At 45.5% G+C, this 14,923-nt stretch overlaps 1 protein-coding gene across 10 annotated transcripts in view; it reads left to right on the top strand.

Annotated features, from left to right (window-relative positions):
• AMPdeam (AMP deaminase) overlaps window positions 1–14,923 on the top strand; it is an 89,594-nt gene that overhangs the window by 73,518 nt on the left and 1,153 nt on the right. For all 10 annotated transcript variants that reach the window (XM_089548528.1, XM_089548524.1, XM_089548533.1 and 7 more), the window contains 6 exons: window positions 1,965–2,128; window positions 6,171–6,297; window positions 8,763–8,926; window positions 11,797–11,917; window positions 13,368–13,541; window positions 14,065–14,175. In XM_089548528.1, the coding sequence (XP_089404654.1) occupies window positions 1,965–2,128; window positions 6,171–6,297; window positions 8,763–8,926; window positions 11,797–11,917; window positions 13,368–13,541; window positions 14,065–14,175 (861 nt within the window). The remainder of the gene's footprint in view (window positions 1–1,964; window positions 2,129–6,170; window positions 6,298–8,762; window positions 8,927–11,796; window positions 11,918–13,367; window positions 13,542–14,064; window positions 14,176–14,923) is intronic.

Here is a 14,923-nt window from a genome sequence, read left to right as displayed (position 1 = left end):
TGCTTAGCTCGCTTCGGGGCTGAAGGCTTTACAGAAACGATCTCTGCTTGATTTTAATGAGCGATTATTCTATTTATTGTGTACTGATAACAAGATTAGCCATCTTATAATAGGCAGTGCCTAGTTTGAAAGAACTGTCCACTGTGGTTAGGCTGGTTAGGCCTAGCAATGCGTGGTGAGTGATGTGCTGCCAGCATGCCAGCGAGCGACTCTGCAGCAAAAAGCACATCACTATATTCGTATACAACTTTAAAAAAAAGAAACTTCAGTTAACAAAGGGCTGTGGTCCACAGCGGGCTGTGTTACTCTGCTGGCTAATCTTGACAATAAACACAATCAGCTCATTAAAAAAAAACATTTGACTGCTTTAAACAAGCCAGAGACATCAAAATTCTTCACCTTATAATTTTGTCTGGTGGTGGTTTGCTTCCTGTTTAGATGATATGGAAAGTGTTAACTATGCATTATTTTTTTGTTGTGGAGGAATTCTGTTTGGTGGTCGTGAATATTGGCGGAGCTTCACTGCAGACTTCAGTTGTATCAGACTATAGTGTGGGTGGAGTGTACTCTTGCTTCCAGTTACAAATAAGTTACAAATAAGTTTGAATCAAATGCTTAAATGCAATTTTGTCGGTGATAAGTGTGTCCTTTGCTACAGGACAAATGTCAACATACCCAGAAAGAGGCAGAGAATCAATTTTTACTTCAAACTAGAATTGCATGAAGTGGTCCTCAGTCTTCTTTTAAGCAGTGCACATCTGATGTCATCTGCCTGACACCTTTGTGGTGGAGTGGATTAAGGAGGTACTTACCGGTCATGCATAGTGATGAGAGAGTAATTACTCATTGGCGTCCACCCAAGCGCAGCCATAACGGTAAACAGTGGTCCCAGGTTCGAACCCTGGACTATCACGAATTTTTCTTTAATTGCAAAGTTTCTGTGGAAGGTGTATAGCTTACTTTTCTAGCCGTATGGCTGCACTTCGGTGGATTGCATTGAGTAATTACTCCCTTATCATGAAATTTCCGGAGCCCTTCACTACGGCGTCTCTCATAGCCTGAGTCGCTTTGGGACGTTAAACCCCATAAACCAACCAACCAACAAATGTACTCCACCTTGGAGGTTTCCTTTAAACATTTGACGAAGTCATAAATAGCAGATTAGCAGCTTATCCCTCAAGAGGAAAGCATATAATAGTTGTATCTTGCCAGTATTCACCTATAGGGCAGAAACTTTGAAACTAACGAAAAGGGTTGAGTAAATTGAGGACGGTAAATAGGCAGTGTCGTGAACTATGAAAGGAATGTGATACAGTAAAATCTCGTTACAAGAGACATGGTTACAAGAGACACTTGGTAATAAGAGACATTTGAAAGTGGTTTGGTTGGTTTTCCTATATTTGCCATGTTAACAATATCACATACAGGAGACTTGGTTACAAGAGACACTCGGTTACTAAAAAGCAACTTTCTTGGGTCCCTAGAGTAAATTCTTCACCATTTAGGAGAGAGACAACCCAGATATGCTAACGCAACGCGGCTGACATTGTACCAACACATATGCGCTGCACTTTTCACTCCCTTGCCTCGATTCATGTCACACATCACATAGTTGCGATTCTGTCTTGCTGCACCGAAATTACCGTATCACAGACTGTGTGTCCTCATGGAGAGATCATGAACTTCCTCCTCAGCTACTTCACTGTAACCAATGGTCGGTTATTGTAGCAGAGGGGATTCCAAGGGAATGCAGACGCATCAGGGAGCAGCAGGGAGTGTGGTGGGCGGATGGGATTAGAAAGTTTGCAGGAATAGGCTGGTGCAGGACAGAGTTGACTGTGGAAGAGGTCTTTGTCCAGCAGTGGACCTAGTTGGGCCGGGTATGATGAAGGCGAGGAATCGCTAGGAAGGGATAAAAGGACCCCTGCAGTGTTTTATCTGTTCACCCTTTTATTGCGCCGCAGGAGGTGATGAGTGACCTGGAAGAGAGCAAGTACCAGAACGCAGAACTGCGGCTCTCCATCTACGGTCGCTCACGCAACGAGTGGGACAAGTTGGCCAAGTGGGCTGTCCGGAACACCATGTACTCCGACAATGTGCGCTGGCTTGTCCAGGTGCCCAGACTCTAGTGAGTGCTGTTTTGTGCTGCTATGTTGAGTGTCATGTGTCACAGACCCTTGTGCTCGAGCCTCGTAAACTTGGGGTCCTCTTTGAGGTCTGAATAGGGGCCCTGACAATGTTTGCTGCCAGCAAGCATATTTAGTTTTGAGTGGATAACTGTTTGGTTGGCTTTATTTCAGAATAGTTAAGTAAAGGCTGCTGTTAATGGATATTCTCTGCGTGGCTATGATGGCATACACTCAAAAAGGTATCTAATACCTTGATACTAGTACTGAAAGCAAATGCAAGAACATTATATATTTGGTACCATCGATACCGAAAGTTTTTGGAGAGAGAACTTTAAGTGCGAAAAAATCTGTTGAATACAAGGCATGTATCAGGCTAGCAAATTTGCTGAAAAACCTGTCCTGCGGGACAAGCCCTGCACTTTGCACATGGCTAACTGTCTGCTGTGGTAGTACTGATGAGTGTGCCTATTACTTAAACTGAGCATGCTAAAAAGATATAATCAAAAACAGCACTGCTGATGGCACAAGCTTGAGCAGGCACCATCCACCAGGTGGCAGTGGTTTTTGCGAAAGGTTTGGTAAAGGGGATATTTAAACCTGATGGAAACCTTTGCATGACATTTATACACGAGAACCTCATTAGGGTGCACCTCGCAGACCATAAAAAAACTACGCGCAGAGTGGTAGCATGCCCTAACTGAAAGCAGTTTAATATATCCACTAGCTTGGTAAAGAATGATAGCTTAGGCATTTCATGAAGGAATGCACGCACAGAAGCTTTTATTCACATAAAACCATCGAAATCTGTTAACTCTGTCTGCTGCTGAGGCAGCCTCCGAGGCACCTAATTTTGCGCTACCTCACATACCATGGTTCTCTATGAGGTCTTGTATTAGGGCAAGCTGGTAAATCAGGTCTAGCACGCATTCAGTTTCTCCATTGGGAGGGCCTCATCTTCAGTTTCCTTGCTGGCATCGCTTGCATTGGACGACATTTCGCAGTGACAGAAGCAACTATAAAAAATAGATAGACAGAAGATGAGAGAAGGGAGAACAATAGAAGATAGAAGCTGTGGGGTTATAATAATTGGGGAGATATAAATACGTTCTCCCCGCTTAACCGCGGCTGACACAGTTCAAAACCGCGCGAACCCCACCCCGTGGTCGCGTACGCTACTGTGCGCACGCCGACCACGGCAGGCCTTGCTCTGAGGGAACAAAGGAATGACTCACTGGCTGACACAAACAAGGCATTTATTGCTACAACAACAATAACGCCAGCTAGCAACAAAATATGCTGAGGAATCGAGGACGTCCGACTCACCAGCACGGTTATGGGCGAATGTTCACCCACGCTAGGGAAGGGGAAACTGTGAGACTGGACGGGACGAGGTGGCGAGAGCATGTTCCGACCACGAGGCACCCACCGACGAAGAGCGGAGCCTCGCGCCGAATGTCAACGTGCTTCCCCGGTCCAAGCAGACATGAGTGCCCTTCCCTGTTAGTTAAAGTAACACAACTAAGGAGGGTGCATTGAGGGGAAGCGAACCACCGGGGATGAGTTGAGGGTGCACTGCGGGGAAGCAACCCACAGGGGATGAGTTGCGTCCCGACAAAGCGTAGGCACTCTTGGACCACGCTGCAGAAGTCTCAACTGCACAGTCCGTGTCTTTAAACATGCAAAAGGTGACAGTTTCCACTGCTCCTTACCACTACAAAACATCTGCGAAGAGCCCTTCATAGGCGTCATCGTCAGTGGCGGTCAACACTCGGAGCTTTGTCCCAAAACTGCATGTTGAGGATGTCACTTGGGAAGCGCCCGATCTGTGGCAACACCAGTAATGCAACAACGCAGCGAGACTGGGCTGAATCACAGCTGCTCAATGTATCCAGTCGGTCAGCAGCGTGGCAATGGCAGCTGCTGCGCATGGAGGAAAGCAAAAGTTTGTCGCACAGACGCAGTGACCAGTTATAGCTTGCTGCGGCCAGCCCAAACTGCCTAGACTGCGCCACTGTGCAGAAGCAGAGTCACATGGCAATAAGTGACAGCTATGGTGGTGGCCAGATGTGCATTGTGCAGAGTGGGGCTGAATGGTGTAGTGGCGGTGCAGCGGGGATGGCAAGGGTGTATCCCCAGCAACGGGAGGGGAGAGTGCATTGCATTCTGCAGGGTCGCTAGGATGGTCACTCTCTGGCGTGTCAGCAGCTGCAAGCATGCTCGTTGTGTACTGTGCCGTATCAGTATCGATGTGTTGCTGCAATCTACACTTTAGGAGCATGAGTGAAGCTTCCACATGACGCTCCGCATAGTTCATGGCTACTTTACGAGTTATTACCCCTTCATTCTGCATGCAGTAATAGGTATGTGTAAACAGAGATGTTGGCGATAAGTGGGCACCAAATGCATGAGGTTTAATGGAAGCAGAGTGTGAGATTTCATGCAGTTTCATCCTAAGCGAAGCGAGCGCACCTTAACGAGGTTTCACTGTAATTGCTTTTTTTATGCTATATGAATTCGACTCATATATGTTTAACAGCAGTACTTGTCATACGATACTCTCATGCTCAATGTCAGGGTGATAGCTTTTGCATTAACCAAACAAGCCGATCAAGTCTTACCTTGCATGGTGGTCACTTGCTCTGGAGTAAAAGTAAAAGTGATGCTGAATGATTAATGAATAAAAGGGAGGCTCTGCTCGCACAAACTTCACACAGTCAGGGATGTGAACCCTCAAGTGATTGCCGTATATAGGTTCCGACTTTACATTGATATTGATGCCAGTGGCACTGGGTTTGCACTGCAACTACAATTCACTTGAGTTCACATGCATCGAATGAACGTGAAATAAATGCTTTCATCTGCAGTAGCACCAAGTTAAACTAGCCATATCTAATGGTTATTTAATTCACTTTAACTCTGAAAGCTCTCTCTGAAAGGGAAAATTCGGATGCGCAAGCATTGTCTAGGACCCTCACAACCAAACTGAGATGAATAAATTAGAAAGGGCCCAGAGGCTAGCAGTCAGGTTTATTTTTTATGTTACGTACGGATCCAGGCAATGACAGAGCTTCTCGACAGGGCATGTCTACAACCCTTATCGATTAAAAGACAAACAGCACTCTTAGAGGGGCTCTGAGACACCTTCCAAGGGGAGCACATCAACTCGCTCAATCACTGCGTTGTGTTGCCGTGAACACCTGAGCCAAATAAAACACTTCACATATCAGAGAACCCAGCCCACAGTCGTGCATGAAAGTTGGCGAGCCCTTTCCAGTGACTTTTTCATGCACGCGCTCTCCTCTGTCGCACCGCTCCTGTGTATACCAGTTCAGAGATTGCAGTTGATTAGATTCCCTCAGATGTCAGGCAGCTACCATGGCCGCAGCCAGTAAGTGGCCTAGCTCCAGTGGAGGTACCAGCGGAGGAGCGCCGACTTTTCGGCGGGCAAAAAGTGACTAGAGGACAGAGACAGAAAGATGTTGAAATGATAACTCAGCTTCTACAAAGCGCAAAAAACAAAATTTCTTGCTCGCGGATATTTGTGAAGCAGCGTCCTTTAACGCCACAGACATTTCGCAACTTTATTAGAACCCCTTTCAGAGTCCCTTCAATGCCACTGTGAGCTTTATAACAAAAACTTAGTTCGATTCAAAACTATATTTACAGTGTTGTGGACAAGTATCAGCCCTTAAAAATAAACCTCGTGCCATTAGCCTGGCACATCAAGAGTTGACACACTCAAATTTTCATGTCCCATTCAAACTATTGTTGAACTAACCAGTCTTGATGCCCAGGTATTTACAGGGTGCCAACCAGCTGAAACTTCTCAGTGGAGGTTGGAAACGGTTTTCATGTAATGAATGTGAAGTGTTGATTTCCCGCTCTGTAACAGACCGCAAGGGCTAAAAGGTATTGTAAACAAATGAAATAAATAAATAAGTGCTAGAAAGAAATAGTTATGCCAGACAAAGAAAAATCTTTGCAAAGAAGTCACACATACATGAAGGCAAGTAGTAATCAGTGTCTTGTTTTTGTCCTCAGTGATGTGTTCAAGTCCAACAACATTGTGAGCAACTTTGAGGAAATCCTCGAGAACATCTTCCTGCCTCTCTTCGAGGTCACCAACGACCCCAGCAGCCACCCAGAGCTCCACCAGTTCCTCCAATATGTGAGTTTTCTCTCTTCCTTTGTCCTTTCACCTGCGTTCAGCCCATTTTTCATTTGAGGAAGCCTTCGTGGATCTTGTTAGGACAAGGCAGGAACAGATGCTGCAGTTAATAATAATGCATCCGTTCTTTCTTATGTACAAGTCGGTGAGTGAAAGCAAATATAGTAGACCCCCCCTTAAGATGAACTCAGTTAAGACGAATTCTTATATAAGATGAACAATTTGAGGTCATTTGGTTAGGTTCCCATGGAATTCAGTGTTAAAAAAAAAAGTCTGCTTAAGACGGAACTGTTTTGCATGTCCTTCGGTTGAGACAAACTTTTGCTGGGACACCTGGTGACCCCCTGCAAAGTCACTCGCGTGGCATACGTAAGGCTCTATTAAAGAAAGAAAATATGTATAAAACGCTTCTGGGAATGAAAGCACACCCCCGCAAAATAGCTTCTGCACACTCATGCAAAACTTCGGGGAAGCTGTCTTGAGGGAGAGCAGTTTCTTAGTCGATGTGGTAAAGGCAGGCCACCTTCACACCTATGCTCTGTATCTGACATGGCGTAAAGGCGTAAGCATCAGAGTTAGGTGCATGTCACCCACCGCGCGTTGCATTGGACGTCTTAATAGGAACGTAGGCTCTTAATAGGAGTGTAGGCATGGAGTGCATGTTCTCCTTGACTAGGAGCTCAAACACTTAAGGGGCCAAGTTTTCCACTGACGTGGCATCGCAGCACAGATGGCCAGATATTGGTCCGTACTTGCATTGCCTGCGATGGGTGGAAACGTACATGGTGCGCCTGTCTGTAGCGTTAATGGCAGTGAAGCACTCGGTGTGGGAGGCAAAGCAAAAATCACACAAAAAACGCACAAATAGCAGTTGCTGTGGGCGAGACAGAAAGAACAAGACACTGTGAAAAAAAAAGAAGAAAATTGGACCAATGCCTTTTCAAGCAGGGTTGAGCTTGTTTCACACCCGCAATCTTCAGCTCACTTGACACATAGCACAATAAATGTTTATTTGCAATTATCTTTTCACTGAAAGGCCATTTTATATATTTTTTTTTTTCATGTAAAATATATTTGGGTGCTCCTAGCATGCCCAAACACCTTTTGTGGGGCAGTCTGCTTAAGACAAACTGCTTTGCATGTCCTTCGGTTGAGACAAACTTTTGCTGAGACAACTGGTGGCCCTGTGCAAAAAGACTCGCATAGCATACGTATGGCTCTATCAAAGAAAGGAAATATATATAAAACGCTTCTGTGCAATTAAGCACAGAAAGCATTTTCATGGCCCCTTCATGTTCTTCTGAAAGAGGGTCTACTGTATATGATGTGCAATTTAATGGTGCCTTTTGTGTATGGCACTAGTAGTATAGGGCCAGCTTTTTAATTTCCTCTGTGTTAAAATGAAGTGACTACATTTTTTTTAAACTGCCATTAGCAAGTTTCACTGCCACATACCAGCTGATGCTCCCAGTGGGGCCCAGTACAAAGCTCAAATGCTTTCATTTGGTCTAGCCTGTCAAAAATGAAATGAAGAAAAAGCAGTTAAAGAGAAAGCGTGCTTTGAACTGTTGCTCTCCCAGTTAAGTATAGCAAGTTGGAGAAACTATCAGCTAGTTAGTCCAGCTTGTTGCAGCTTGCTGTGGATTGCTGTGATACCTTTGCATTTGTTGATATACCACACGTGTAGCCACTACAATGGTTTAAAAATGTTAATTATGCCTTCTGCTGCACCAATGCTATGTACCTGTGTTCATCAAAAGTGTGTGCTGCCTAACCTTCTTGTTTTGTGTGAATTTCTCAGCTGTACTCCGCAACAACTTTTTCTGTAAATGGAGCGAAAGCTGAAGAGCCAAAACACACTATCCCTTCCTGCGCAGTAGAATGTATTCCCTGCTTGCAGTTATTAGTTCTCTCTTAAACCATAGTATAATGTTAGTATTCATCTTTTAAAGAATATTTCTAGCACAGCTGCAGTTTCTTGATGAATCTGCTATGCACCTCTAGTTACAAGGAGCTTCCATAGATGGCATCAGCTGCACCAGCGACGGCATGATGGTACTGTAAAAAGAGCAATGCAGCCAGGCACGCTATCATGCTGATGAGCTATTTGCCGGAATGACAGTTACGGGTGTTCGTCTCCGGTAGCCTTCCCTTCATTGCATTGCCAAGAAAAGCTGTCGCCGAGTGTAGTTTTCCCACGCAATGCATTTTTCTCCTTGTAATCGAGTATAACTTTGGCTGCCTCCGCAGACCCAGATTGTCTAAAATGTGTTAGCTGCCAGAACAAAATTCATTGTTGATGGAAGTTCACTCGAATGCAACCTTCGTGCCTTATATGCCTGCATGCTTGTTATGTGGGCCAGAAAGCTTGTTGTCCTTAGGTTAAGTGGCACCTCGGTGTGAGAAACAGTTTTTCTCAAGCGAGCATGACTGTGAAAATTGTGCTTCTTTCTGTTCTGCATCAGATTGTGGGCTTTGACTCCGTGGACGATGAATCCAAGCCAGAGTACCCCATGATTGACAAGGACGTTCCTCTGCCCAGGCAGTACACAGACACAGAAAACCCTGCATACAATTACTACTTGTACTACATGTATGCCAACATGTGTGTCCTCAACCACTTCAGGAAGTGAGTATCCTTGTAGTAAGGCTGTGCTCTTTCCGAACCTGGTTAAAGCACCCACTTTCTCAGGGTGGACAGCTCTGTGAAGGCGAGTGCATTTTTCGTGTGCTAGGCAATTTTAAAGCATGTCTATGATTTATACCCGTGCCACACGGGCAGATTTAATGCCATTAAGGGCTTACTGCCTTAAGTTTTAATGGCATTCGTGCAGTGCCACACACGTAAATTTAATGGCATTAGCCTTACTGCCATTCGCGACCTACTGAGTTCGCCACAACTCATTCGGCCGTCCAATGCGTACTCTCGTTCCCATTCCACACGCAGAAAAGCATGCAGCTTTGTTAGTAACAAATTCCTAACCAGTAGGAAATGTTAATTCTTAACATGAGGCATCTATACCGCATTTTCGATGCGAAGAGCGCCATTTTCACCAGCCTTATTGACAGGTACTCTCGACTTGTGTGCTGACATGCGAGTTTATGGCTACTTTTTTGACTTGTAAAACAGGAACAGCCGTATTTTCTGGAAAATCGTTTTTACATTACATTTGAACAAAATTCCTGATGTATTGTGCTAATTAGCAATGTTTATATTCAGATGGAACTTTTGTCTACCTTGCAAGCGTTATCGTCATCGCCACTTTCGATAATGGCATTAAATGTGGACGTGTAGCACCAACTCCGAAAATAATGGCATTAACAAACTTAAGGCCTTGAGCATTACTGCCATTTCTTGTGCGCGTGTGGCACGGGTATTACTTTGATTGCAGCCAGTTCGCTGCTTGCATTGTTACAGTTGCATGGCTTCTTCACTGGTGTGGGTACCCACTCTAAGCTTTCCTATTAGTTTAAGACCTTTAGCAGCCAATTTCTGTTGAGAGTTCATCTTTGTAAGCATAGGCTGCATTTACAGTCTTGGTTATTAACGAATTGTTATATAACACTTCTCTGGCAGCATGTTGGAAGATCCGCTGGCCCTGCCGGCCATAAGAGCTGTGGTAGTGCAAGGCTAGATGATAACACCGTGGGCTTGACGATACAGATGTTTCTATACAAACTGTAGATTTGATAAATTTTAGTCTATATAACACAAGAAACAGGCATTTTTTGTATTAGCAGCAAGAAACTTAGCTTAGCTGCTTGTACGCCACATAACACAACGCATTTAAGCATTTTGACATGATTGCAGTATGTTGGCACCACTGTCTCTGTACCTTTGGCAAGATAAGGCCGATAACACTTCATCCTGTGGAAGATGCGGAAATAGTCTGAATAAATTGGTTTGAATAACTTCGTTGGTGCTGGTAAAAACTTTATTTGGTGCACTGATATGGGTTTCAGGGGAGAGTGAAGGGTTTCACCCCTCCCTTGCTTGGATGGTAGTCCGAATTCCGGGACACCATTCGTCGTAGCCGCTGCCTGCACTCTTTGGACCAGAGCCCTCTGGGACTCCAGGTCCGATCAGTCGGACAGGGATGCCTCCTACCACCTTCTCGTTGTCTGATTTATTCTGTCTATCTATGGATATATGTTTTAAAGTCGCGGGGATAAGGAATGACCCTGTTTGCAGCCTTCTGAGGTCTTGTTCTTCAGTTCTGTCCGGGTGCTTGGCTGACTCTGGGAATGTCTGCTTACTGAGGCGTAGATATGTTGTCGTGATGTCCACGTAAGTCGTAAGTGGATGCGGTACAAGAGCCGCGACAGAGTCTGCGAAATACCGTGGAGGGACACTCGGGTGGCTGTGTGTGTCGCCTCGTTCCCTCCTATTCCCTGGTGTCCGGGCACCCACACCAATTGTTTCGTTCTCTGGATTGAGCTATGTTGTGTGCTTGCTAAGATTTTGCTGGCCAACGGCGCTATTTTTCTCCTTATATGATTTCATCAAGCGTGAGAGTCAGAAATTATGTGCGTGGCATCGGAGTGAGTGGCTGCCAGCACTATCGCCGCTTCCTCGGCCAATGCAACTTTACTAGTTTTCACTCGGAGTCCATCCGCTTGCTTTCCCTCGTGTATGACCGCGACTGTGCAGATGTCCTCTTGCGTAGGGCCCACCACGTCTACGTAGTACATCCCATTTTTGCTGCCATAGTGCTTCTCTGTAGCTCTACCTTGATTGTGTCCCGGATGCATGTTGTTTGGTTTTGATTTAACTAGCAGTTTATTTCTCCAGTCCTTTGGAATGTCCTCTTTGTCTTCTGTTTTGGGTGGCAGTGCTATGTGAGGATTGGTTTGGTTTGGTTTATGGGGTTTAACGTCCCAAAGCGACTAAGGCTATGAGAGACGCCGTAGTGGAGGGCTCCGGAAATTTCAATCACCTGGGGTTCTTTAACGTGCACTGACATCGCACAGTACACGGGCCTCTAGAATTTCTCCTCCAAAGAAATTCTAGCCGCCGCGGCCGGGATCGAACCCGCGTCTTTTGGGTCAGCAGCCGAGCACTATAACCGCTGAGCCGCCGCGGCGGCTATGTGAGGATTGTCAAGGACTAGTCGACCAACTTTGGTCATTGACAGCTATATGATTTGGCTCGTTTTATGAGCTTCGAGCAGCTCTTCCAGCGTGTTATGCATACCTAGCTGGAGCAAGCTGTCAGTGGATGTCTTGGAGGGGAGTCCAAGCACCTGCTGTACATGTTTTGCCTTGTCGTTTGCATGTTGCTGGCAGGATAAGGCAGATGATGCTCTGTCTTGCTAAACATTGAGCAGTGCTTGCAAGACAAGGAACTGAGGGGTATTTGGCAGATTACGCTGCATCCTTCTAGAGATAAGGCATCCTCATCAAAATCTGGAGTGAAAGGTTTTTGTTACTTGACGAACATATTTTGCCACATGTTTGGCACATTGCTGATGAGTTTGTGGCTCTGTTGGGTGTGTCCAGGAAGAGGGGTCTCAACATCTTTGTACTGCGGCCCCACTGCGGAGAAGCTGGACCTGTGCAGCACCTGGTTGGTGGCTACCTGCTCTCGGAGAACATCAACCATGGCCTCCTCCTGAGGAAGGTAGGGTGCACTCATTCACTGCCCACTTTCAAGGAGATGCACGCCAGGCAACCTTGGGGAACATTTTCACACACTTTGCTTCTGTTTGGGTGTTCCCTTTAGTCCAGGCAGCTGTACACGGGGTGATGTGTAGGATCGGCCATTTTTGTAGTCATTGAGTAAAGTGTAAATATAAACACACTTCTTATGTTTACAAGTAGGCTCCACTTGCCTTTGACATGCAGCAGTGAAGTAGATGACTTACTAGTGAGATTACAATGAATAAGTCTTGCGCAACTGGTAATGGGTTCATATTTTGAAAAAAAAAAAAAATGCAAACAAGACAAGAACACGGAGGAAAGAGCACATGGGACAAGACCTGACTAACCACAGGATGCTTTATTCAGCAAGAAAAAGACATATAGACTATCTTTTTCAGATAGTGCATATGTATGTAAGCCAGCTCAGGCTGGCTTCGCATCCCTGACATGATGATGTGTTGCCTGTCTGGCCGATATATGTTACTCTTGTTTGAAAACGGTATCTGATAAACGACTTTGGCTTCACACAGTGCTGTGTTAGTTACACATTGTAATTAACACACACAGTATATTAGTCGCATGTTCTGTTGTCACTTAGCACTTGTCTCATGTGCTCTTTTCTCCCTGTTTTCGTCTTATTCATGCTGTTCTTTTTTTTTTTTTGCGTACCTACATGCCCAACTTGCAGTCCTTCTTTGGTGATGGTTATCAGAATGGAACTGCAGGCATGCAATAAAAATGTTTGTCGGTACCACTTTACCACCATTGGAGGAACAGTGTATGCCAGAAAGGGAGCGCCGACTTCCTTCTTCAGCAGCACTTAGTTTTTTGTCGTGACAGGCTGCGTTTCCTAGGCCACATCAGAGTGATGGTACTTCAGGAAATTTTATGCCAGCCCCTGCTCCAGCAGTGCACAGGTTTTAGCTGGCAAAAGAATAGAGATTAGAGTCTTAAGAATTGTCATCACCCCGAAGTAACCTTGTTGCTGTGGCACAAGGCTGGAAAGGGGACCTCAAGCCCACCCCTCTGCACAAGGGCAAAAATTGGATTTAGGAATTTTGTGGCTTGCATAGCTAGGGACTGTCAGATGCTCTATTGGGGTGACCATACAGAATCCGTGGCAGGTTTTCTGTAAACCCTTTAGCATGAACCTTAATTTGTAAAGTGGTGTGTTCAAGCAACAGTGCGAGTTTAATGGTGCGTAGTTTTTAGTTAGCTCATACCTCATGGCGCTGGTGAAGATTAGTTGGCAAAATATTTACCTGACTAGCTTTGCTTTCGCTTGCCATTCGTATTGTGGGGGTGCGATCCTAACATTTGGTCTGGTTTGTGCCAAAACTTTTATCTGTAATAAACCGTGTCTGTGCTGTTCTTCTTAGGTGTGTGTGAGTCTAGTAACAGCTCGCACCTACACTTCCTTGGGTGTGCAGGTCCCAGTGCTGCAATACCTGTACTACCTGGCACAGATCGGCATCGCCATGTCGCCATTGAGCAACAACTCGCTCTTTCTCAACTACCACCGCAACCCACTGCCCGAGTACCTCAGCCGGGGCCTCTGTGTCTCGCTTTCGACTGACGACCCGCTGCAGTTCCACTTCACCAAGGCACTGTTCTTCTTCTGCCCCCTCAAAATGTTGAGCTGTGAGGTGCACACAGCATCAGAAGTAATGGCATGAAGGTCAGGAGTTCTCTTAGCAAACAGCCAGCTTTGTGATGATTCACGAGAGTTGTGCAGAACTCTGGCTTGTTTAACTTCTCTTTGCCTCCTCCTCCTAAATGACAGGCAGTTACAGATTAGCAGGAACATGGCCGTTGCTGTGTCTCGAAGGGTAAGATGCAGCTTGCATGAAAAAAGAAGAATGAAGCTACAAGATTTCCAGCGCACTTTTCACCCCTTTCTCCCTGTGAAGGGCAGCGAACCAATTATTCTTCCAGTTAACCTCCCTGCCTTTCCTCTTCTTCCTCCTCCTTTTCACAATGTATTTGCTGAGGCTTATCTCCCCTCCTGACCTTTTCCTTTGCTAATGCATGCAGGCCATGCACCCGCCTCTCGTTACTCTGTTCATACACTGTGATGAGGTGCGGTACTGCCGGGCCATTCGATAATGCAACCTTTCCCATGTGCAGGAACCTCTGATGGAGGAGTACAGCATCGCTGCACAAGTATGGAAGCTCAGCAGCTGTGACATGTGCGAACTGGCACGTAACAGCATTGTCATGAGTGGCTTTCCGCACAAGGTTAGTTTTATGCTAGCTTCTTAGTTGCTAACTCTAATGTCTGCTGATATCATTTGGAGTAATAGCTGTGTCTTGGGTGCAAAGAAGCCTCAAATTCCCACATCTGTAAAAAATCTTGGAGGATCTACTTTTAGCAGCAGTTTCTCCTAGATAAACTTCACTTAGGGATTTGAAAGGGACACCCACTGATTACACATATACATTGTAAACTGGGTTGGGTGGAATTTAGTGAGGTAAAAGAAGCTTGTGTGTTCTTTACTGCTTATTTTACTAGAGAGGCCACTGCTTTACTTATAAATTCACAGAAAAGTGCTTGAGCAAACCTTAGAGTGATGACGCTTTGAAGGCACTGTACCTAGAAGCAGGAGTTGTGTGGATTGCAATTCTGGCTTAACTGTACTTAATGGACAACATTAAAGGGACACTGAGGAGAGCTCTATTAATATTTCTTTTATAGCAAAATCTGATAGTTCGGCATTTCATGGCTTTGTTGCCACTTGGCCGGCAGCAAAAGATGCATTTATTTCTAAGAAATTTGGATTCGAAGTTGAAAAAGTTTTACCCGCCGCTCTGATTCAAACTTGGGATTCTCCTATGACGACACAGGACTAAGTGACGTGAAACATGACGTGAACATGACATAACGCAGACTCCGTGATTTCTGGTGGCCAGCAGTGTGGCCCAGCAGCAGCCGAAAAGAAAGCTACCGCCGGCCGCACGTTGAAGGCATCTATCGGCTATTGTGGCC

Source organism: Amblyomma mixtum, chromosome 6 (genome assembly GCF_055824585.1).
Source record: "Amblyomma mixtum isolate Tamu chromosome 6, ASM5582458v1, whole genome shotgun sequence".
NCBI lineage: Eukaryota > Metazoa > Arthropoda > Arachnida > Ixodida > Ixodidae > Amblyomma > Amblyomma mixtum.
Note: the sequence above shows the minus strand (reverse complement) of the source record. Positions and strands in the feature narration are given on the sequence as shown.